We start from the raw sequence: 21,499 nt of genomic DNA on the forward strand, positions 1-21,499 counted from the left end.
CTATTGTATCATCACCAGACAAGCTGATCCCCTGGTTTTCCAGGATCTCCTGGTTTTTGTCACGAACAAACCAAAATGTATTTTGGTTTGTTCGTGACAAAACAAAATACCTCCTGCATTACCAAGAACAGCTCACTGCTTGCCTCTACTCTTTCATCAAAAAGCATCAGAAGAATTCTAAACACGAAAACCATCCGGAAAGTAAGATTGGTTCAGAATTTACAGCCAAATAAGATAATGAAGAAGGGTTGCACATTCATGTAGCACAGTGACTCATTAGCTAGCTGCTGACCATCATCATCAAATTCCTGCCATGTACCCTCAAGGGGTGTACAGGATATGACAGTACTACATGAAAAAATTACATCATTACTAACTTCCTATCTACAATTTTCCTCCAAATCACTCTGTTACTTGGCAAGACTCCAACATTATCAGATCTTATATTTCTAATGTCTAAGCCACTTTGTACCGTATCAATCCACCTATATCTTGGTCTTCCCCTGCCAACCTGGCAGAGAACACTTGTTTTGCTAATCTTTCCTCTCCCATTCTATTTAAGTGACCATACCACCTGAGATTAGCTCTGCTAACACATTCCTGGATGCTGACAATGTCAAATTCTTTCCTAATATCCTCGTTTTTAATATAATATTGCCATTTATGCCATCTGTTCATGCCTCTAATCTTTCTCAGGACTCTCATATCTGCAGTCTCTAGTCTTTGGACAAGTGTTTTACTTCTGACCCAGCTCTCAGATCCATAAGTTAAAACTGGTTTGAACACTGTCTTGTATACAGCTAATTTAGTGTTCCGACTAATTTCTCTCTTATTCCATATGAATTTATTCAATTGACTTCCCACCATACCAGCTTTGTTGATTCTGTTGTCTACCTCCATATTTAATTTACCATCTTCACTAAAAATCGTGCCTAAGTAGCTGAAATGTTTTACTTGTTCTATAGGTTCTCCATTCACAACGCAGTTGATATTTTCAACGATTCTATCTATTTTCATTGTCTTTGTCTTTTTATTGCTGACCTTCATACCTATTACAACAGTTATTCAATTTAGTCAGGGAATCTTGCAAACTCATAGCAGGTTTATTTAGAAGTATAACATCATCCGAATAAAGCAAAGAGCTGACATTAACATCTCTAATTCTTATACCATGTTTAATACCACTTTCCTTCATAATGTGATCCATATAGGTAATGAATAACAGAGGGGATAATACACCCTTGTCTCACACCAGATTTAACATTAAACCATATTCCCATACTTCCTTCAATTCTAATTGCTGACTTACAACTCAAACAAAGACTTAGTATTGCTTGATATAACCATATAACTGTAGCATACTGAATAGCTTCTCTCTTGGCACCTTGTCATATGCCTTTTCCAGATCAACAAAACTTAAATACAGATCTTTGTTATATTCACATGCTTTCTCAACTATTTGTCGTAAAGTGAAGATCTATTTGGCCTGAATCCGGCTTGTTCTTCACCAAGCTTTTCTTCCACAATTCTTCTCGACCGTTTCTCAAGAATACTTGCATAGATCTTGCCAGGAACACTAAGTAAGGAAATACTTTAATTCTCACATTCAGTTTTATTTCCCTTCTTATACATGGGTACTATTAGAGCTCTATTCCAATCATCAGGAATTCATCCCCCTGTCCCGGCTTTTTGAACTATGCAGAGCAGCCACTGTAAGACTCTTATACCACCATACTTCAGCATTTCTGGTCAAATATAATCTACTCCTGCTGCCTTTCCACATTTCAAGCCTTTGATGGCTTTTTCTACTTTAAGAATAGATATGTATTCCAGACTGTATGCCTGTTGAATGTTTTTTTACCACTGTGCTATCATTGCTTGTTTCATTTAGCAATTTTTCGAAATAATTACTCCATACTTCAAGGATATCTTTTTCTCCCATTTTCATGTCACCTTTATCATCTCTAACTCCTTTTACAGCACTCTTTCCTCCATTTCTAAGCTTCTTCAACAACCTCCAGAATATCTTACCACCTTCTTGATATTTATTTTCTATGTCTTGCAAAGTCCTCCCATGACTTTTGTTTAGCTAGTTTTACACAGTGTTTCGCTTTATTACATTTGTCTCTGTATTCTCTAAGAGCACAAGCTGACTTATTTGCCAGAAACTTTTGATATGCATTCTTCTTTTCCTTCCCATGCCCACCATGGAGTTCTGATTTTTCTATCCTTGCAGACAACCTCACCACATGCCTCTCTGGCTGAATCAATCAGGGTTTTCTTCAAAGCTTGCCACTGAATCTCCAAGGTTTCGTTCCTGTTCTCAAACTCTTTCATTTTTTCTTCAATAATCTTTGTGTATTTTAGTCTACAGTTCGCATCTGAGAGCTGCTGAACTTTTATTCGCTTCAAAACTTTCTTACATGTTGTTCTTTTCAATATGAAATTCAATTTTATCCTGCTCAAGACTAAATAGTGATCACTTCCAATTTCAAATCCTCTGTACACTCTTGTGTTCTGCACCAGGGAGAAAACATCACTATCAACAATAACATAGTCAATGAGACTTTTCTTATTCCTAGCCTCTTCTCTCCATGTGAATTTGTGCACATTTATATGTTAGAACATGGTGTTAGTAATAACCAGTCCATGTCCTGAGCAGAAATCCAACAGATATTTGCCATTATTATTAGCTTTGCACTTCTCTCCAAATTTTCCCAAAATATTTTTGTATGTCTCACAATCATTTCCTACTCTGCTATTTAGATCCCCAACAAGGACCAACTTTTCCTTTTTCATTGTATCAGTTGCTTTTTCTAAAGACTCAAAAAATTCCTCCACTTCTACTTTAGTACAACCTTCTGTGGGACCATAGGCACAAATAAGTCTCATTGTCCAGTTCCCCATTCTCATATTTGCCCACATTACTCTACTTGAGACTGTCTGCCATTCAAGAAGATTAGCCTCGTATTTTGTGTTGAATACTATGGCTACTCCTTCTTTTCCTTGATTGTCATTGCCTGAATATAGCATTTTGTATTTATTGCTCAGAAAGATCTCACCACTTTTTGTGTTTTTTGTTTCATTCACCCCTGTTATGTCAATGTGGTACTTATCTTATTCCTCAGCTAGCTCCATTTCTTTGCCATTCAGGCTTCTTATGTTGACAGTACCAATCTTGAACTCTGGTGATGATGAGTTGGGGTTTGTTTTCAGATTTGTTCCAGATTAGCCTCATATTTTGTGTTGAATACTATGGCTACTCCTTCTTTTCCTTGATTGTCATTGCCTGAATATAGCATTTTGTATTTTGTATTTGCTGCTGACCATTTTACTTTTATTCCGTTATCGTTTGCAGTCGTCTACAAATAATTTACAATGAGTGCCGCAATAAAAAATCTTGCTAGTTTCGAAGTTCATGTGCGATACTGTTTTTGTTGATAGAAAACAACAGTGCTGCAGAGATTCACCAATGACTGTATAAGGTTTTACGGACCTAGCATAATGAGCGGGAGTAGGGTTAGGTAATGGTGTCGAATGCTTAAAGAAGGGTGTAACAACGCTCAGAGTGAAGAACACAGTGGCCAGTCAAGTGTAGTGACAGACGATTTGGTGGGAAAAGAATGTGAAAATTTGTGAGAATTGCCATTTTACAATTACAGAATTTTATTTTGAATTCCCAGAAGTTTCAAGTTCATTCATGAAATTGTGACAGAACAGCTGGGATATAAGAAACTGTGTTCCAGATGATTCCCAAAAATGATGACCAATGTATACACATTGATCAGCATTGTGAAGAAACAAGTGGAATCATCTAAAAAAATTTTTGGGCATTATGAGAATGAAGGAAATGAACTTCCTTCTTGCATCATGACAAAACATGGATTTCGTACACAAATGTCAAATCAAAGCAACAATCAATGCAGTGGCACCATTCAGCATCTCTGAGAGGGAAAAAAAAAAAATTTCAAACAGGCACCGTTGATCACGAAAATGATGGCTGCTGTTTTCTGAGACTGAAAAGGCTCGTTGATTTTGTTCAAGTAGGAACCACAATTAATTTTCATGTTCACTGTTTCCATCAAATCGTCTGTCACCACACTTGGCCAGCCACTGTGCTCTTTATTGTGAACATTGTTGTGCCCTTATTTAAACAAATGACACCACTGCCTAACCCTACTGTCATTCATTACATTAGGCCCATAAACATCACACAGCCATTGGTGAATTTCTGCAGCACTCGTTTTCCACGAACAAACCTTGCACAACTGGCAGATTTTTTTTTTTTTTTTTTATCACAGCACTCCTTATAAATTAATCACAGGAGACAGTAAACGATAATGGAACGAAAATAAAATGGTCAACAGCAAGCTAATGAGTCGCTCTATGCTACTACGTATGCATTACCCTCTCCCATATCTTATTTGGTGGTAAATTCTGAACAAACCTTACTTTCTGGATGTGCCTCATATCTTGGATACTAACAAGTCTTCTGGTCCTGATAGCATTCACAAATTGATTGTGCTTAAAACTTGCAATCTGAACTAACACTCATATAAGACTATTACACTTTTTTTTAATATAATGTTCGTCAAGTAGCTTTATTTTATTGTCCTACATGTTTCGCAAATTTTTTTCTATCGGCATCTTCGGGGAATACAAACTAGTAAGCTATATGAAGGTAACAGACTAGGTTATAACTGATGGTTCTAATTCATACAAAAAATTAGTATTGAACGAGGCAATGCACGTGTCTCGGGAACGTGATTTATTCGTTATGGCTTATGATGTAATTGTCATGAAAGTTCATTTCTTTGATGTTTAATGATCTGATTAAAGCTTTCCAAATTTCTGGTAAGGTTAGACCTTTGTTCTTGTTTAGGTTTTCAGTTTTATGGGCAACTGTAGCTGCTTCCTTGAAGGTTCTTGAATGGTAGTTATCTTCTATATAGGGCATAAGGCTCTTATCCCACTCAATGTGATGTTAGTAGAGGCAAAGTGGCAAGAAAGACCTGAAATGTCTTGTCTGTTGTTTCTCACAACAGACAAGATGTTCCTATGTGTTCTTTCTTTCTCGTTTCAAAGCTTCTAGAGGTCTGACCTACATAACTAATACCACATGAGCAAGGTATATTATATACTCCAGAGTACTTGTAGAATGGATGAGGATCTTTCGGTGATCTTAAAAATTTCTGAATAGTGTTGATTGGCTTGAATGCCACTCTGATATTATGTGGTTTTAGAAGGTTAGCTAATTTTTTGGAAATGCTGCTGACAAATGGAATAGTAATAGTACTGATGTATTGGACGTCATCACATTGTCTATGTGGTATATCAGTCAAGAGAATCTTATTGTAGTCTTTTTGGATAACCATTTAAAGATAGTTCTCTGGATATTGTAGTTAATTCCATTTGTAGGTCATTCTTATCTGTTGTGTACTGTATAGCTCTTTTCTTGAGCATATGGATAATGCTAAGTTTCTGAGCTATATGATATGAGACGAATTGAAATGGAGGTAACATCCAGTATTTGTAGGGTTTTCTATAAACAGATAGGTTGATACTATTATTGGTTTGTTTCTTTATTAGGATGTCAAGGAATGGCAGTTTTCCATCTTTTTCAATTTCTAATGTGAATTTGATGGTATGGTGGAAACCATTGATTTGGTTAAGTGTAATAGGCTTATAAATAATAGCCAAGAAGAAATTCAACGTAACACTCATATAATTTAAATAATTTTCAAATCAATATAGCATCAACCCTTCAGCATGGAAACAAGCCTACATCAAACAAATCCTGAAGAAAGGAGTCAAAAGCCAGCCATCCAATTATAGTTCCAATGCACTCGTATCAGTTCTATAGAAAATCAACAATTAATTCCTTCACCATCTAAAAACTTACTGTTATAGATTCTACTACTTTCATACTGCAAATCTCCTACCCACATATCACTCATCTGTGGCCTGCAAGCTATGGTAAGATCCATGTGATTTTCAAGATACTTCAAGGCTTTTGAAGGTCTGACACACAGACATGCAGGCCAAATTGCCATTATATTGCCTACCACCCATCCTCTGCAAATTCCTTTGCCAATTTCCTCTCTGGTCATTCATTATGTATCATGGCTGATTTTCAATACCCAACAAGACCATCAATCTGCTTAGTGAAGATCTGAAGCTTGAAAACATTATATTACAATTGCATCTAGAAGTTTTCAGATTATCTAACATGCTTACCCAAGGTACTAATGAATTTCAGTTTCAAAACTTTTTCTGGGTAGGATTCATGTAGAAAATTGATTTTCTTATGTTTTTTAACCCAGCCAGGACGTGTATATATAAATACACGTCCTGGCTAGGTAAATCCGGATACAATTCTGTAACACGTATTGAATAACATGGATAAGAAGTGCAAGTTTTTTCTCACTATTATATCCACCTTGGCTGGTAGGGAGGTTAATAATGTGATATATATATTTGATATGATTTTTCATATTTTGAAATTTTAATGTTTTTTTATAAAAGCAAATAATTAGTGAAATGCTTTATTTTATAACACCCAATAAAGGCAATGACATACCATTCAAAAACCATTGAATGCCTTTTCACCATGAAACCATTTAATTTTCATATTTGTGACTGAGAGCTGTATTTTAATAATGCTGCTTTTAGTTGGAAATATGAAAATGTAATTTACTGATAATTAATCAGCAGATACAAAAGCTTCAATAATATAAATACTTAAATAATGTCTTCTTTAGAAATGGCAAACATTACAAACCTCTTCATCAGAACCAAAGAGATCTAGATCATCATCATCATCAACTTCCTTTTTATCTAGAGATTCCACATTAGAGATCTCAGTAGAAAGACTAAAAAAAAAATTTTTTTTTTAAATGATCTGATTAGCCATTAGATCTGAAGAAAAAACAAATATGGGAATGTAAATTTAATTAATTACATATACAAGATGACTATTAGGCAATGACAACAAACTGATACACTCAAACTTCAAAATAGTGGCACTGGGAAGCTAAATGCTTTAAGGAAGTGATGTTGCTATTGTTTTTCTACACTGCTCAAAACAATTAAGGGTTATTTTAGTTTTTGTCAGACAATTATAAATTTCTGCAAATAATTATAACTATTGGGTACTTTATACATGAATAAATATTTCTTACTTATGGATAGGATGTAATTGGTGAGATATTGTTTAAATAATCGATATTTATTACAAATTTAACAGATTATACATTTTAACATGAAAACCAAAATATCCCCTAATTGTAACTGCCTTCTAAGTTAGCATAACTTTGTTTTCAATGCTATCCTGTCAGTTGATGTATGCAATTTAGTTTCGAAAAATGCCAGAAGCCATTCAAAGTGAAGTACGTTCAAAAATTAGTTTGATAATCCAATTTTTGCAATGAAATCACTAAATTCAACACTGCTGAATTTTTAATAATGATTTTCTAGGAATTCCACAGTTCTCCACTTAAGATTACTGGGTCATGATAGTAACACTATGTTTGTTTCATCCAGTTATAACATTTCCTAAAAATTGCTTTGATCTTGCATAAAAAGACCAGAAGAGACACCAGGTCTCTGCTATTTTTGTCTGTCTAAACAAGCCATAATATTCCTTTATCAAAATTTAGCCCTTGATAAAAGTCCAATACAGAACATGAAGATTTGAATGAACATCATTTATTTCATTTGAGAAATTCTAAAATCCTTTATGGAGCCTCCACAGCTCAGTTGGCAACAATGTACCCTCCTTTTGGAGAGACATCCTATCTAGGATGCAGCAAATCTTTATTATTACACAGGCATCTCCATTTAGTTCAAAAAAACCATTACTGATACAATGCACCACACTTCTACTTAGTCTCTCAATAACAAAACATTTGAATGCATCTGGCAACCTATTCCATTCATTTAACATACTGGAAAATTTTTTAGCATCTACTCTATACTCCTTTGGTAACATATTTCTATCATATCCCATCTTTTCAAACTATTATCTAAACTGTAACACACAGACCTTCAGTCTATCCATAAAGTGTTCTAGAACCTCAAAGAAACCAAAATCTCTGCATAACAGTCTAGATGTGGTCATATCAAAGTTGTATAAAAAGGGATAAAAAAACTTCCTTACTAAGATGGATAAGCTGCTTGTCTGTGTATTTCTCGTCATCCAAGTGATCCCTTAAGATATTTTGTCCATTTTAACAATGTCCACAGAACATTATTATCTCTAAATCTCTGGCTTCATTAATTTCTTGCAGTGCAGTTCCATCTATGCAACATACAGCCTGTACTCTCCCTTACAAGTTGAAATGGCAGTCATTGTCCTTTGCTCAAACTACCAGTCTATTTAGATCTTCTTGCAGGATTTCTACATCACTTTGGCCTCATCGACAAACAACCAAGTATTATTTCTCAAATCATTTCTGACAACATAAAATTGAACAGCTGAGGCCCAAGTACTCAACCCTGCGGCATACAAGTGCTGCATGGCTTCTCTTTAATAATAAAGAGAAGCTATGCACATAAAACAGCTTAAAATAATGCAAAACCTTCCTCCTTGTTCTTTCTATACTTACAGAAAATAGAGTACCCCTTACATCCTATCAATATGAAATCTGATATCCTCTGTAAACAAATTAATTAAAGTTGAATCAAACAGAAGAAGAAGACTATAGTGGCATGGTACTTCTCCAAGCTGACTCTTGTTTTTGTCATAATTTCTAGTTTTACAGCTCTACATATACTCCTTGATTGAAAATTCCACTTGTTTAGCCACCTCCCTGGCCCAAATTGCATGATAATTCTGCCTATTAGCATCAACAAACTATATATTTTGTGCCACTAGCTTCTATTTCACATAAAGCAGCTTAAAATAATGCAAAACCTTCCCCCTTGTTCTTTCTATACTTACAGAAAATAGAGTATACCCCTTACATTCTATCAATATGAAATCTGATATCCTCTGTAAAGAAAGTCTCGTTAATGTCTAATTTTTGACTAATTCAAGCTAATGCAAAAATTTCTCACTATTGTTCCTGCTACTTCTAACAATAATATACACGAATTACAATAACCCTTGGGTCCACAGGTATCCTTGAATCATTTTTAATGAGTATCTCTTAAGATAAGAGATCTGAAAATGTGTATTTCAGCACAATGATCTTTCTCAATCTCACTAACCTCACAGCAGCCTGCACACATGCTTACAAACAACCTCCTTAATCCATTTGAACATGCAAGTCCTTTTCTGTCCAAATTCACACTAAACATCTAAGAACACTACGAAGTTCATATTAAATTCCCAGAACTGGTTTCCTTTGGTTGCATTAGCTACACAATAATAAAATACATAAAAACAAGCTTATAAATGCAGTCACTGCTAATTAAAAAACTAAATTATAATTTATTTTTCTACAGATAAATGACATACCAAATTTATCCATAACATAAGAACTGTTTATAAGAGTTAATCAATTTTAACCTATTCTAAAGAATCATCTAAAGTGATGAATCATTTAAACAGAATAGTTGCCAAAGAAGGTGTTCGATGCCAATACACAGGAAAAAGATCCACAACATGAAGACCAAGACCCAAGTGGATTGATCCAGTTACAATGGCTTAGAAGACCAAAATGTATTCAGTATAATACAGAAAGTGTACACACTGTAAAATAATGTTTACTTACTCAATCAAATATTTCAGAAAAAATAGCTCAATCCATCATCAGTAAAATAAGGACTAAAAGCTAGTTTATTATGATGATGATGATGATTATAGCGGCATTCATTCTCAGCTTCCAAGGAAAAGGGAAGGGCCCATATGGCCTTTCCCTTAATGCATAACATTAGACATATCTGCAAGATGTGTTTTGCATTATAGGAGATACTGAGATAGGAGTGTTAGTAGCTTGCTCCACCTTTGCAAGGAGTCACCCTGGTGTTGCAACGCCTTACCCCAGTGCTGAAGATACTTTCAGGTGCAAACTTTGTTTGCTCACACTTGGATAAAGGATTAAACTAAATTTATTAACTTCATTAATCTAATCCAATACAGAAATGCCTAATATCCCATACACTCAACTGAACTACAGGATAAAGGTTGGAAGCGAATCTTAATAAGTGAATAATTAATTCCAAAGGAAGTACAGCTGTCTAAAAGATAGCCTTAGGTCATGTTTCAAATAAGTAAATTTGAAACTCAACCTACTAAAGAGTGGATTTGATAAAATTAAAAGGTGCTCAAATACACAGGCCTTGCCATAAAATGAATAATGAACATATAATCAGATAATACAGAAACGTATTTTAGTGGTTCCTGCTCCTCCCACCTATTCAAAAAGGATCTAAATATTTGTAAATCAATTTTATCATACTGAATATCAAAAAATAGCTTTATAAACCTACGCGCGTGTGTGAAAAAGAGAGAAAGAGAATTAAATTTATAATATTTGCACAAAAGCTTATCAACAAACTTACTTAAGTTCATCATAAGAGGCAATATGTTTGTACCATCTTAGCACATGGGGAAATTTTGCAGATGGTGGTCCAGATAACCCAGCATAAATTCTAGCATCTTCTTGAGATGGTTCGTAGCTAAAAATATAAGGCCATTCATTAAAGTCAGTATTCAAACTACAATTGCATATATGAATTATTAGTTTTCTTCTAAAAATTCACTTTCTATAAATAAAGTTAAAGCCTTGTGGCATGAGCATGATGAAGTCATTCCTCCCATGCAGCCATGCTCCCAGAGACTGAGTGCCAGTCAGTTACTTCGTTGCCAGCATTAAGAGTGGGTATATCACAAGCTCCAGTTGTTCCGCTGTACGTATTTACAAATTACGTTCTTCGTAAATTTTACAGCCCATTAATCATGTCAAAGAATATGCTGTAAGTGGTATTAACATATTTAGAAGAAAATTAATTATTTTTACAAGTTCTTATCAATAGCATCCATGCAAATATCTGTAAGAATGAGCATGGAGTGAAACAGTGATACTGTTAATGAATCTAAACTGTATTAGTGCTCTCAGCACCTAGTAATTTTTTATAGCATTTTTCAGAGGTAAATAATGCCTGAAACAGAAGAGAAGAAATTCAAAGAGAAACTGTGCTTTGGGTATTATCAAATGTGAGAGTGTACAGCAAAAAAAGTTCTTAGGTTCACAATGTTCAAAAACAGATTCTGTAAAATAACAATTGCATTTACTAGCAGTAGATATGATCTTATCCTCAGAGATACACTCAGGTGGTGAAAAAGATTTTGACAAGCTGAGATTTAATTACAGTAGTCCTTATTTATGGGGAATACGTTCCAAGACCCCACAGATACCTGAAACTATGGATAGTACAGCACTCTCTCTCTCTCTCTCTCTCTCTCTATATATATATATATACTATGTTTTTTTCTTATCCATACATACCTATGATAAAGTTTAATTTATAATTTAAGCACAGTAAAAGATTAACAACAATAACTAATAAAATACAGGTATCTCTTGCTTAATGCAGTGAAATTAGATGCGACAATCCCTTGATATATGCGACAAGAGTTTTGATTAACGCGTCTTTAAATTTACCATGCAAAAACATACAAGACTTGTGGCATGAGCATGATGAAGTCATTCCTCCCATGCAGCCGTGCTCCCAGAGCCTGAGTGCCAGTCAGTTACTTCGCTGCCAGCATTAAGAGTGGGTATATCACAAGCTCCAGTTGTTCTGCTGTATGTATTTACAAATTATGTTCTTCGTAAATTTTACAGCCCATTAATCATGTCGAATAATAAATACAATCCCACAACCGGGTTATTAAGTGAAAAAAAGAAGAGGAAAGTAATTACTTTAGATACAAAACTTGATATAATTAAAAGATTTAAACATGGTGAAAGTAAAAGTAAGAACAGAAGCGAATTTGGTTTTAATAAGTCTACAATACGGACTATTTTATCCAAAGCTGATGTACTCATTGCAAGAAAGGTAAAGTTGCATCTACATCTGCAAGTATGCAATGCACATGTAACCGAAGTGCTATCATGGTTGAAATGGAGGATCTGTTGATTATTTGGCTGGAAGACTGCAATCAAAAGAGAATTCCAATTAGTGCCTATAACATCATGGCCAAAGTTCTAAGCCTGTTTTCAAGACTTAAACAGACTAAATATAAAGAAGATAATTCAAAATTTAAGCTAGCAAAGGCTGGCTTGAAAATTTTAAATCTAGGGCTGGACTCAAGAATGTGAAAATAACACATGAAGTTTCAAGTGCCGATGAAGATGCTGCATCTACATTTCCTGCTGAGTTGTAGAAAATTATCGAAGAAAATTATTACAATTAAAGACAAATTTTCAATGTAGATGAAACTGGCCTCTATTGGAAAAAAAAAAATGCCATCTAGAACTTTTATATCAAAAAAAAAAACCAGCACAGCCTGGCTATAAAACATCAAAAGATCACTTAACTGTTATACTTGGAGGGAATGCTAATGGAGATTTTAAATTGAAGCTGCTGCTTGTCTATCGAACTCAGAACTTTAAAAGGATGTAACAGGTACTCTTTACTTTGTAAATTTGGCAGGCAAAACAGAAGGCTTGGGTTACCCAGAGTCTATTCGAAGATTGGTTAAAGTCTTATTTTTGTCCGGCAGTTGAAACAACTTAGCTTTCAAAACTCTTTTGCTTTTAGATAATGCACCTGATCATCCAAATTCTCTTATAAATCTGTGTGGGATTGTGAAAGTTATTTTTCCCACCAAATACGACATCACTGCAACTTTCAAAGCCTATTTTCTTAAAAAGACATTCTCAAAAACAGTAGAAACAACAAATGCAATTTGTTGTTTCTATGCTCCAAGAATTTTGGAAAAAATTTAACATTAAACACGCAACTGAAAACATTCATGACTCGTGGGAGCAAGTCTTCTAGCTGCATGAAAGCAATTTGGAAAAACCTTTTGCCAGAATGCACTAATGACTAGGTCATTTTCAAAATCGTTGCAATTGATGAAGACCTTGGTTTTGATGGTGTTGATACAAAAGATATTAAAAAATTGTTAGATTCAAATTAAAAATATTTCAGTGACAACAATCTTCTTGAAATTGAACAACGCGATATGAAGACAATGAACAAATAATGTGAAGACGAGGTTCCAAAGGAGATAACAGTCAGAGAACTGGATGGAATATTTCACAGTTTAGAATCGCTTAAGCAGCAAGTAATGGATATGGACCCAGATGATAATCGAAGAATGCTTGTTTGCTGAGGTCTGGAGATTCATTTTGCTTGTTATTGAATTTATGATGATAAGAGAAAACTAAAACAGTTCAAATGACTCTTGGTAACTTCTTTTGATAAAAAAAATTGCAGTAACTAATGTAGGTACAAGTATGTATTAAACATTTACTTTGCATTCATTTTTTCTTTCCTAAAAGAGTACCATATAAAACAAATTATTAATACAGTAATCAATCATGGACGAATTGTACTTTTTACCATTGATTATTATAGTTAATTAACATGATTTTGATATATGTGGTAACATCGAGGGATTAATTAACTGTGGTAATAACAAAATACTGTAATAAAAGTTATCTGAATATGAATAGAATCTTAGCAACCTCAGCATACGTTATTTTTTATTATTATTATTTCATGAGGTCGAGACCTTTCACCTTTTTCACTTTACGGCTTCTCTTTGCATTATCCGAATTATCAGTATCACTACTCTTATGCTTGGGACCATTATTAAGTAAAATAAGGATTACTCGAACACAAGCAATGTGATAATGTGGCACTTGATCTGATAACTACTCAGAATGGTGTGCAATTTAAAACATTAATTGTCTATTACATAAGTAGATATTAGATCCAACATTATTTCAAAGCCGAATGTTTGTAGATACTATGAAAGTTTCGTAAGTTGACCTGAGAGCTTACGAGAATACAATCCTCGACATGCCAGAGTTGTCTTAGCTACTTAAGTCAAGTAATGAAAGCTAAGGCAACCTGGCAATGCCAAGGATTGTATTCTTGTAAGATCTCAGGTCAACTTACAAAATTTTCATAATTTCTACAAACATTCAGCTTTGAAATAATGTTGGATCTAATATCTGCTTTGCCGATGTAATTATAAATCGTTTATTTCTGGAATTTTCCATTTAACATTTTCAAACCAGGGTTGACTGCGGATAACTGAAACCATGGATGGGGGGGGGGGGCTATGGTACTTGTTTCCTATCAACCATTTTCTTTCAAACTGGGCTATTAGCTCTCCAGTCTACAATCTCATCAGTTTGTATATTTTAATCTTTTATAAGCATTATTCCAAAATCTTTGTGCTCTTCCAGATATTTAACCTGGATATCTGCATTTAAATTGTATTGCTAATCTTTCACCTCCCATTCGGTTTGTTCCAGTAGCTGATGTTTGCTGTTTGACCTGGCTTCTTCAAGAAAATGAAGCAGTTTATCGGACAACCTCTAACCCAATAAAATTTTGTGATATTGTGCCACATACATATATACACGCATTTCGTATGGGTTGGAGTTGGATTTGTGCAAATAGAAAGATAAAAATAGAAAAATTGAATATATACAAACACATGCACTAAAACTAGATCCTAAAAATCACAAATTAATTTCAGATTGCCTCTAATCCATTGGACTGTGTCCGGGGTAGCCTGGAACAAGTCCATCAATGTGTTCTTGAAACTCTGCAGTGAACAGTCCTGGATAATATGACTTTGGGGATTGATGCAAGCCCACTTGAACATCATGGTAGGTCAAAGTCAGGGATCTCTGTTGTAAGATCTGTAATGAGGTATCCATTTTTTATTGCTGAAGTAAGCCACTGATTCTTCCATTCAGTTTCAGGTGAACATGTATCTGGTTGCTGATTTTTCCAGATTGGGTTGCTAGACTTTAAGTGAATAAGTGTTAGATTTTGGAAGTCCTCATGGATGGGTAAGTTATTTCTCATACATTTTATCCACTCTCTGTTAGTGGCTGCTTTCCTCCTTATCTCTGGTGGTATGATGTTAGAGAGTGTTGGTAGCCACTCAACAGGTGTAGACTTTATGCAACCTGTGATAATTCTCATGGTATCCTTAAGTTGCACATCGACCTTGCTGACATGGTGACTTGAATACCACACTGGAGCACATATTCTGCACAATAGTACACTAGGCTATGGACAGCAGATTTTAAAGTGTAGGCTCCTGCCCCCCCCCCCCCCAACACATAAGCTTCCTGATGATATTATTCCCTAGTTTTTAGCTTTAGGTAGACATTTTCCATTTCCTGAAGGTTAAAGAGCAATCTAAGGTGACTCCAAGATATTTTGGGGTGGGGGCTGTGCTTCAAAGTTTCTCCTTTGAATGAGATCTTCAGCCATTTATCAGCTTGATGACTGTGTTCAAATGAAATGTGCAAACTTCAGTTTTAGAGAGATTTGGGCAAAGATGCTATTTGGCCAAATTCTGATTTGTGCTCAGTTCTGATTTTCACAGAAAATCAGAACTGAGCACAGTCTTGGCCTCTTTCAAGTGTTTAGGCTGAGTTACCCAACCAATGCCAGATCATCTATGCATGCAAAGTTTCGAGAGGAGATTTGTGTCATATCACTAATGTATAAATTAAAGAGGAGTGGAGATAGCACAGAGCCCTGTGGTAGTCCATTTTTAAGTACTTTAAAGGGACTATTTTTACCATTCAGTTGTACCTTGAATTTGCGCTTTAGGATGTTGATCATCTTTGGGTATTGCCTAGTCCATTCACCCAAATTGTGTCATATGCAGCAGACAGATCTATGAATGCTACTGAAGTTTTAAGGCCTTTTTGAAAACTAGCTTCTATATGTGTATTAAGGACAAGTACTGGGTTGCAGCAGATGTGAGTGTCTCTGAATCCAGCTTGTTCATTTGGTACTATGAACATTAATCAATGGATAAATTTTATAGCGTAATCATTCAAAAGGTTTATAGGGAATACGTAGTAAACATATTGGTTGACAGTTTGCTGCATCAGAAGGCTCTTTTTCAGGTTTTAGATGGCTACAACTTTGCTCCTCAGGAATTCCTTTGTGCTGTTCCAGCTTTCTAGAAATTTTACAGAAAAACTGCAAAAGCCACTTATGAATGTTACTTCTAAGATGTTTAACGAACTCAGGTTATATACTATCCAGGCCTGCTGCTTTATTATTTTTCAGTGATTTAATTGCTTGCTTAATGCTGTGCCATCATTTTGCAATACGGTTTAAGCCAATAAGAATGCAATTTGGTCAACTAAATCGCAAATTGCCAGCCCATCTTCATTCATTCACTCAGTATCCAGGTAGGTACCTAACACAGGGAACACCATGAGAATGTGAGGATTGGACATTAGGTTAAAAGCCCTGCTCAATTCTTCATATACCTTAAAATGTTATGCGTAAATCTCCTCCCAGTTATCCAGTTAAGCAACTCTCCAGCTTTGACCTACTTTTATTTATAGTGGGAAAAAAAAAAATGCAGCATGCACTTACAGTAAAATAATCATATAGAAACACATGGAACAATTATAAGATGTTTAAATAACGGCTTCACACATGCAAAAAACACTAAATAGTATTATTCCTATATATTTTGCTCATGTCATGAGCTTCATTCAGGAAGAAGGCAGAAGGATTGGCTGAAGCATTTAAATTATGAACATAAGTCATACATCATGCATATATTATGTCTCATTTCCAGTTGTACAAGTAGGAGGAATCACTACTACAATGATGGGAGAGACTGAAAAGTTCCAATAAACACCTAGAACAAAAATTATATTAAAGCAACTGATATAACAACAAGAAACAGCATATCTTAAAACCCTTTAACCCTCATGTCTCATCAAATTGTAATAATTTGCTCTTTTTCTTTTAAGATATATAAGAAGGCATCAGATGTTGAAGAAATTCAAAGACACAGAGGTGCAGGTCGTCAAGTTTTTTGTGCTGCAAGAAAAGTCCACAAATGACATTCATCAAACTTTGTGTGAGACTTTAGTAGACTGTGCTCCAACAAATCCAACTGTTGTCAGATGGATGGCCAAGTTTAAAACTAGGCATCCCGAGACAGATGCCCCCCCCCCCCCAGATCAGGTCTTCCTGATCGGGGGGGGGGGGCATCAATATTACTGTCCACAGCGATAATATTGATGCAGTGCATGCCATAATCCTTGATGATAGACAAATACTGGCCAAAAATTGCAAAGACTCTGGGGACATAAGTTGGGGTCATTATCCAACATCTGGACATACAGAAGCTCTCAGCAAAGTGGATACCTAAATGTTTGAATGCTGACGAAAAGGGAGAATGTGTGCTGTCATTTCAAGAGATTCTGGGTCATTCTGAGAAATCAGGTGCAATTTGTTTTACTCATATCGTGAGTGCTGATGAAACATGGCTTCATCACTATAACCCAGAGACCAAACAACAGTCAATGGAGGGCTCTATTGCATCATCACCCACAGAAAAGCCAATCATCTGGCTTCATATTTTGATTCCAATGCATACATAACTGACAATGGTAAATGTTCTCAAACCATTCCAGACACCCAACATACAATGCCCCTATATCTTTTTCCCAGGATGAGATCAGAAAAATACTGTCCAAATTAGACACAAAAAAGTCCCCTGGCTCTATTGGCATGCCCCAATTGTCCTGAAAGTTTGCACACCAGAACTGTGCAATCTATCTCACAAACTGGAAACTGGACTATATTCAATTCATTCCCAAGGACGATGACAAGTCACTGCCATCAATTACCTCCATCCTGTTTAAAGTAATGAAAAAACCAAACTCCTATACTACCTTGAAGACACCTACTAAACGACTGCCAGTATAGATTCTGTCGCTGCCAATTAACATGACATCTGCTCACTTATGTCACCCATCTCTGATCAAATGCCACGGAGAAGTTTGGCGAATCTAAGTGGTTGCACTTGATATCTCCAAAGCCTTTGACCAGTTCTGGCATAAAGGCTTACTAAGCAAACTACCATCATTTGGACTTCTGTAGTTGGACTGCCAGCTTTTTGTCTGGATGCACGCTTTGTGTGATGGTGGATGGCTCCCTATCCTCTCATTATTCAATTAACGCTGGGGTTCCATAAGGTTCTGTCCCTTCACTAACCCTCTTCGTGCTATATATCAATGATCTACATCAGTTGACCTCCAACCCAATACACAGTTTTGCAGACAACAGCAGATTACACTCCTCGCTTTCATTCGATAAACCTTACCCTACACAACTCACTTCAACCTACAGAACATCAACCACCACCATCCTGAATTCCAATCCCCAAGCCATCCTACAATGGGGCTCAGATAACCATGACAACTTCAATGCTAATAAAACCCAGTTCTCTCCTATTTCCCATAAAAAAAAAAAACATTCTTTTTAACAATAACCAAATTTCAAGACAGTTTGAGATCTCTCTCCTTGGAATTACCATCACATCAAACCTCTCCTGGCATAAACAGATCACAATCAGTGCATCCTCAGCTTAAAAAAAAAAGCTAGGATTTTTCTTTCACTCAAGATATTACTTCACCCCTGAACAGCTGTTAACATTATACAAATCACAAATCTGACCAGCTATTGAATACTGCTCCCACATTTGGGGTGGGCCCCTAAATTCTCCCTCAAAATGTTTGACTCAATACAGAGGAGAGCAATTAGACTTATTAATGACCCATCTCTTGTCAACCCCCCCCCCAACTTTCGCACAGCCATTTGGTTTCTGCAATATATATGTTCTACAAATATTTCCATGGGAAATGCTTATCTGAAATATCAATAATTCCTCAACTCAGTACTAACTTGTTGGAACACATGCAGCTGCCATTCAACATCCCTTCACAGTACACCTAGAAACAAACAGAACAAGTTTCTTTTCCTCCTCCTCCATCCCTGCAGCTGCTGCACTGTGAAAGTCTCCCACCTGCTGTGTTTCCCAAGGAATACAATTTATAGTCATAAATCAAATGCAAACAAGTTCTTTCTCTCCAAGCCCACTACCCATACACGGTACAAATGTACTATAAGGTTGATTAACCAACCTCTTGTGCACGGGCACAACATAAAAAAAAATTCCAGGATAATATTAACTCCTTATAAACTTGCATTAAGTTCACTACTGAACGTGAATCTAAGAAGGCTTCGTTTTCTGGACACTGAGCAGATTTTCAATGTGTTAATATTATAAATCTGCTGGTAATACTGAATTTTCTGTTAGCAGAATGACCCTTCATATGCATCTTCCCATTATCCTTCGCAAAATTTAACTATTATTAACAGCCTTATGCACTGGGCAAGAATTTGTTCTTCTGTGTCTCTTCTATTAGAAAAATTAAACAAAATAAAACTTACTATATCCATGAACTTGTATCTATTACTTAATGGATACAAGACTTCGATACAGAAAATATTTGATAATTATCATCCCTCTTCCAGATTGCAATTGTTAAAAGGATCAGCAGACCCTACTTTAAAGGAACATCTGAACAAATAACAAGGACTCTTTGCTAATACAATTTGCACACTATCTCCAAATCAGCCCAGAAGCTGTCTTTTTCTTATGATCTATCAAAGATACATTATTCTCATAATGATAAAAAGTTATTTTTGACCAAAAGAACTATGGAAGAAATTGACTTCAATTTGGGTTTATATATTTATATGTCAAATTTATTTGAAACTAAGTAAGAACTACTCAAGTTTCGCCAACTTAGCTGTTTGACTTCTTCAGGGTAAAAATAGATGTAAAACAACTTAAACACTAAAACTGTTAATGAAGGAAGAACCAAATACAATTGTATTTTTTACAAAAAACAGAAGAACGCATACATCACACACACATGGAGCATGTAGGATCTCACTTGTTATGTAGGAATGTTCTGTAATTAGCAGCAAGATTTAATTCTGGCATGCTTAAAGATCTTATGAGGGTCTTCCAAATATCAGGAAGAATTAATCCTTGGTTTCTATTTAGGTTGTATTTAGAACGGATCACTGTTATGGCTTCTTTTATGATTCGGGAGAGGAAATCCTCTAAGTAGGCCATGGAGCTTTTGCCCCATTCAATGTATGGTTTGTCCTGGAGAAATGAAATGAAATGCTAACCATGAATTGTCTTCTCTGTCACTGTTTATGTCTCCTAAGTGTTCCTTTTTTCTGATTTCAAAACTTCTAGGTCTGACCAATATAGTTTAATCTGCACGAACAGGGGATGTTGTAGACCCCGGCATATTTGAAGAAAGGATGACTGTCTTTCGGAGATCTTAAGAATTGGCAGATGGTCTCTGAAGGTTTAAAAGCCACTTGTATTCCATGTGGCTTGAGGAGTGTAGCAATCTTATTGGAAACTGTCACCGTATATGGAATCATCATCAACAACCATGGGTCCAATGCCCGTAGGTGTCTGCTGCCATTTTGATATGATTCTTCCATTGCATTCTATTTTGTGCAAGATGACTCAGTTTGTGTATAGAGTTTCTGCACCATTTGACGATGTCATCGCCCCATTCTCTGTTTGGTCTTCCTCTTTTGTTCTTTCCTTCAATCATTCCAAACAGCAATGTTTTTAATTTTCTCTCATCATCCATTCTACATAAATGGCCAAATAGACGTACAATGGTACCTTGGTTTGCAAGCATAATTTGTTCCGGAAACATGCTTGTAATCCAAAGCACTCGTATATCAAAGCAAATTTCCCCATAAGACATAATGGAAACTGAGATGATTCGTTCCAAAACTCAAAAATATTCATATAAAAATGATTAATACAATATGCATATACCATTTTATATTTTTATCATTTAAATGTAATATAATGTAATCAAATTTATTAATTACATTACAATTACATATTACGAATTTATTAATTACATATTGTATTATATTGGGTAGGACGACTTTCATTGTCACTAACGGAATCACTGCTATCTGTTGACTCTTTCTTTTTGTGTGACTATAACAAGGAACCTATCCAATGACACTTGCTTTTGCCTCCTTTTGAGGATTTCATGGAAATATGACATTGCATTCTCGTCAAACAGATTCATCGCTCGCACTGCCACAGCCTTACTCGGGTGGTGCTTTTCTACAAAATTCTGCACTTTTTCCCACATTTTACACACCTCCCTAATCTCATTGGAAGAGAGGGATGTCTCCGTCTTTTTCTCCTTCTCCTCAGACGTTACGAATCTCCTCTATAACCCCTTGCTGTTGCTCGCGATTCAGATCCATCAGTTCGCCGGTGGTCAACTCCTGGCCATGTTCCTCTACCAGCTCTTGAATGTTGTCCTCATTCACCTCCAGTCCCATGGTCTTCCCCAAGGACACAATTTCATCAACAATTGGCAGCTCCTGTTCATGAGCAAACCCCTCGATGCAATCAGACCACAGTTAGGAATTCTGTGGATTCGTTACAGACCCCTTTATCTTC

The 21,499-nt window shown here is 35.6% G+C and overlaps 1 protein-coding gene across 2 annotated transcripts in view; it reads right to left on the reverse strand.

Moving 5' to 3' along the window:
* The window catches only part of eEF1beta (elongation factor 1-beta), a 150,902-nt gene that overhangs the window by 86,207 nt on the left and 43,196 nt on the right, over positions 1-21,499 (reverse strand). For both annotated transcript variants that reach the window (XM_090402288.1, XM_090402289.1), the window contains 2 exons: positions 10,507-10,623; positions 6,782-6,872 (listed from right to left, as the gene is read on the reverse strand). In XM_090402288.1, the coding sequence (XP_090258414.1) occupies positions 6,782-6,872; positions 10,507-10,623 (208 nt within the window). The remainder of the gene's footprint in view (positions 1-6,781; positions 6,873-10,506; positions 10,624-21,499) is intronic.

This window comes from Typopeltis vanoorti, chromosome 13 (genome assembly GCF_054136105.1).
Source record: "Typopeltis vanoorti isolate ZY-2024b chromosome 13, IOZ_Tvanoo_1.0, whole genome shotgun sequence".
Classification (NCBI taxonomy): domain Eukaryota; kingdom Metazoa; phylum Arthropoda; class Arachnida; order Uropygi; family Thelyphonidae; genus Typopeltis; species Typopeltis vanoorti.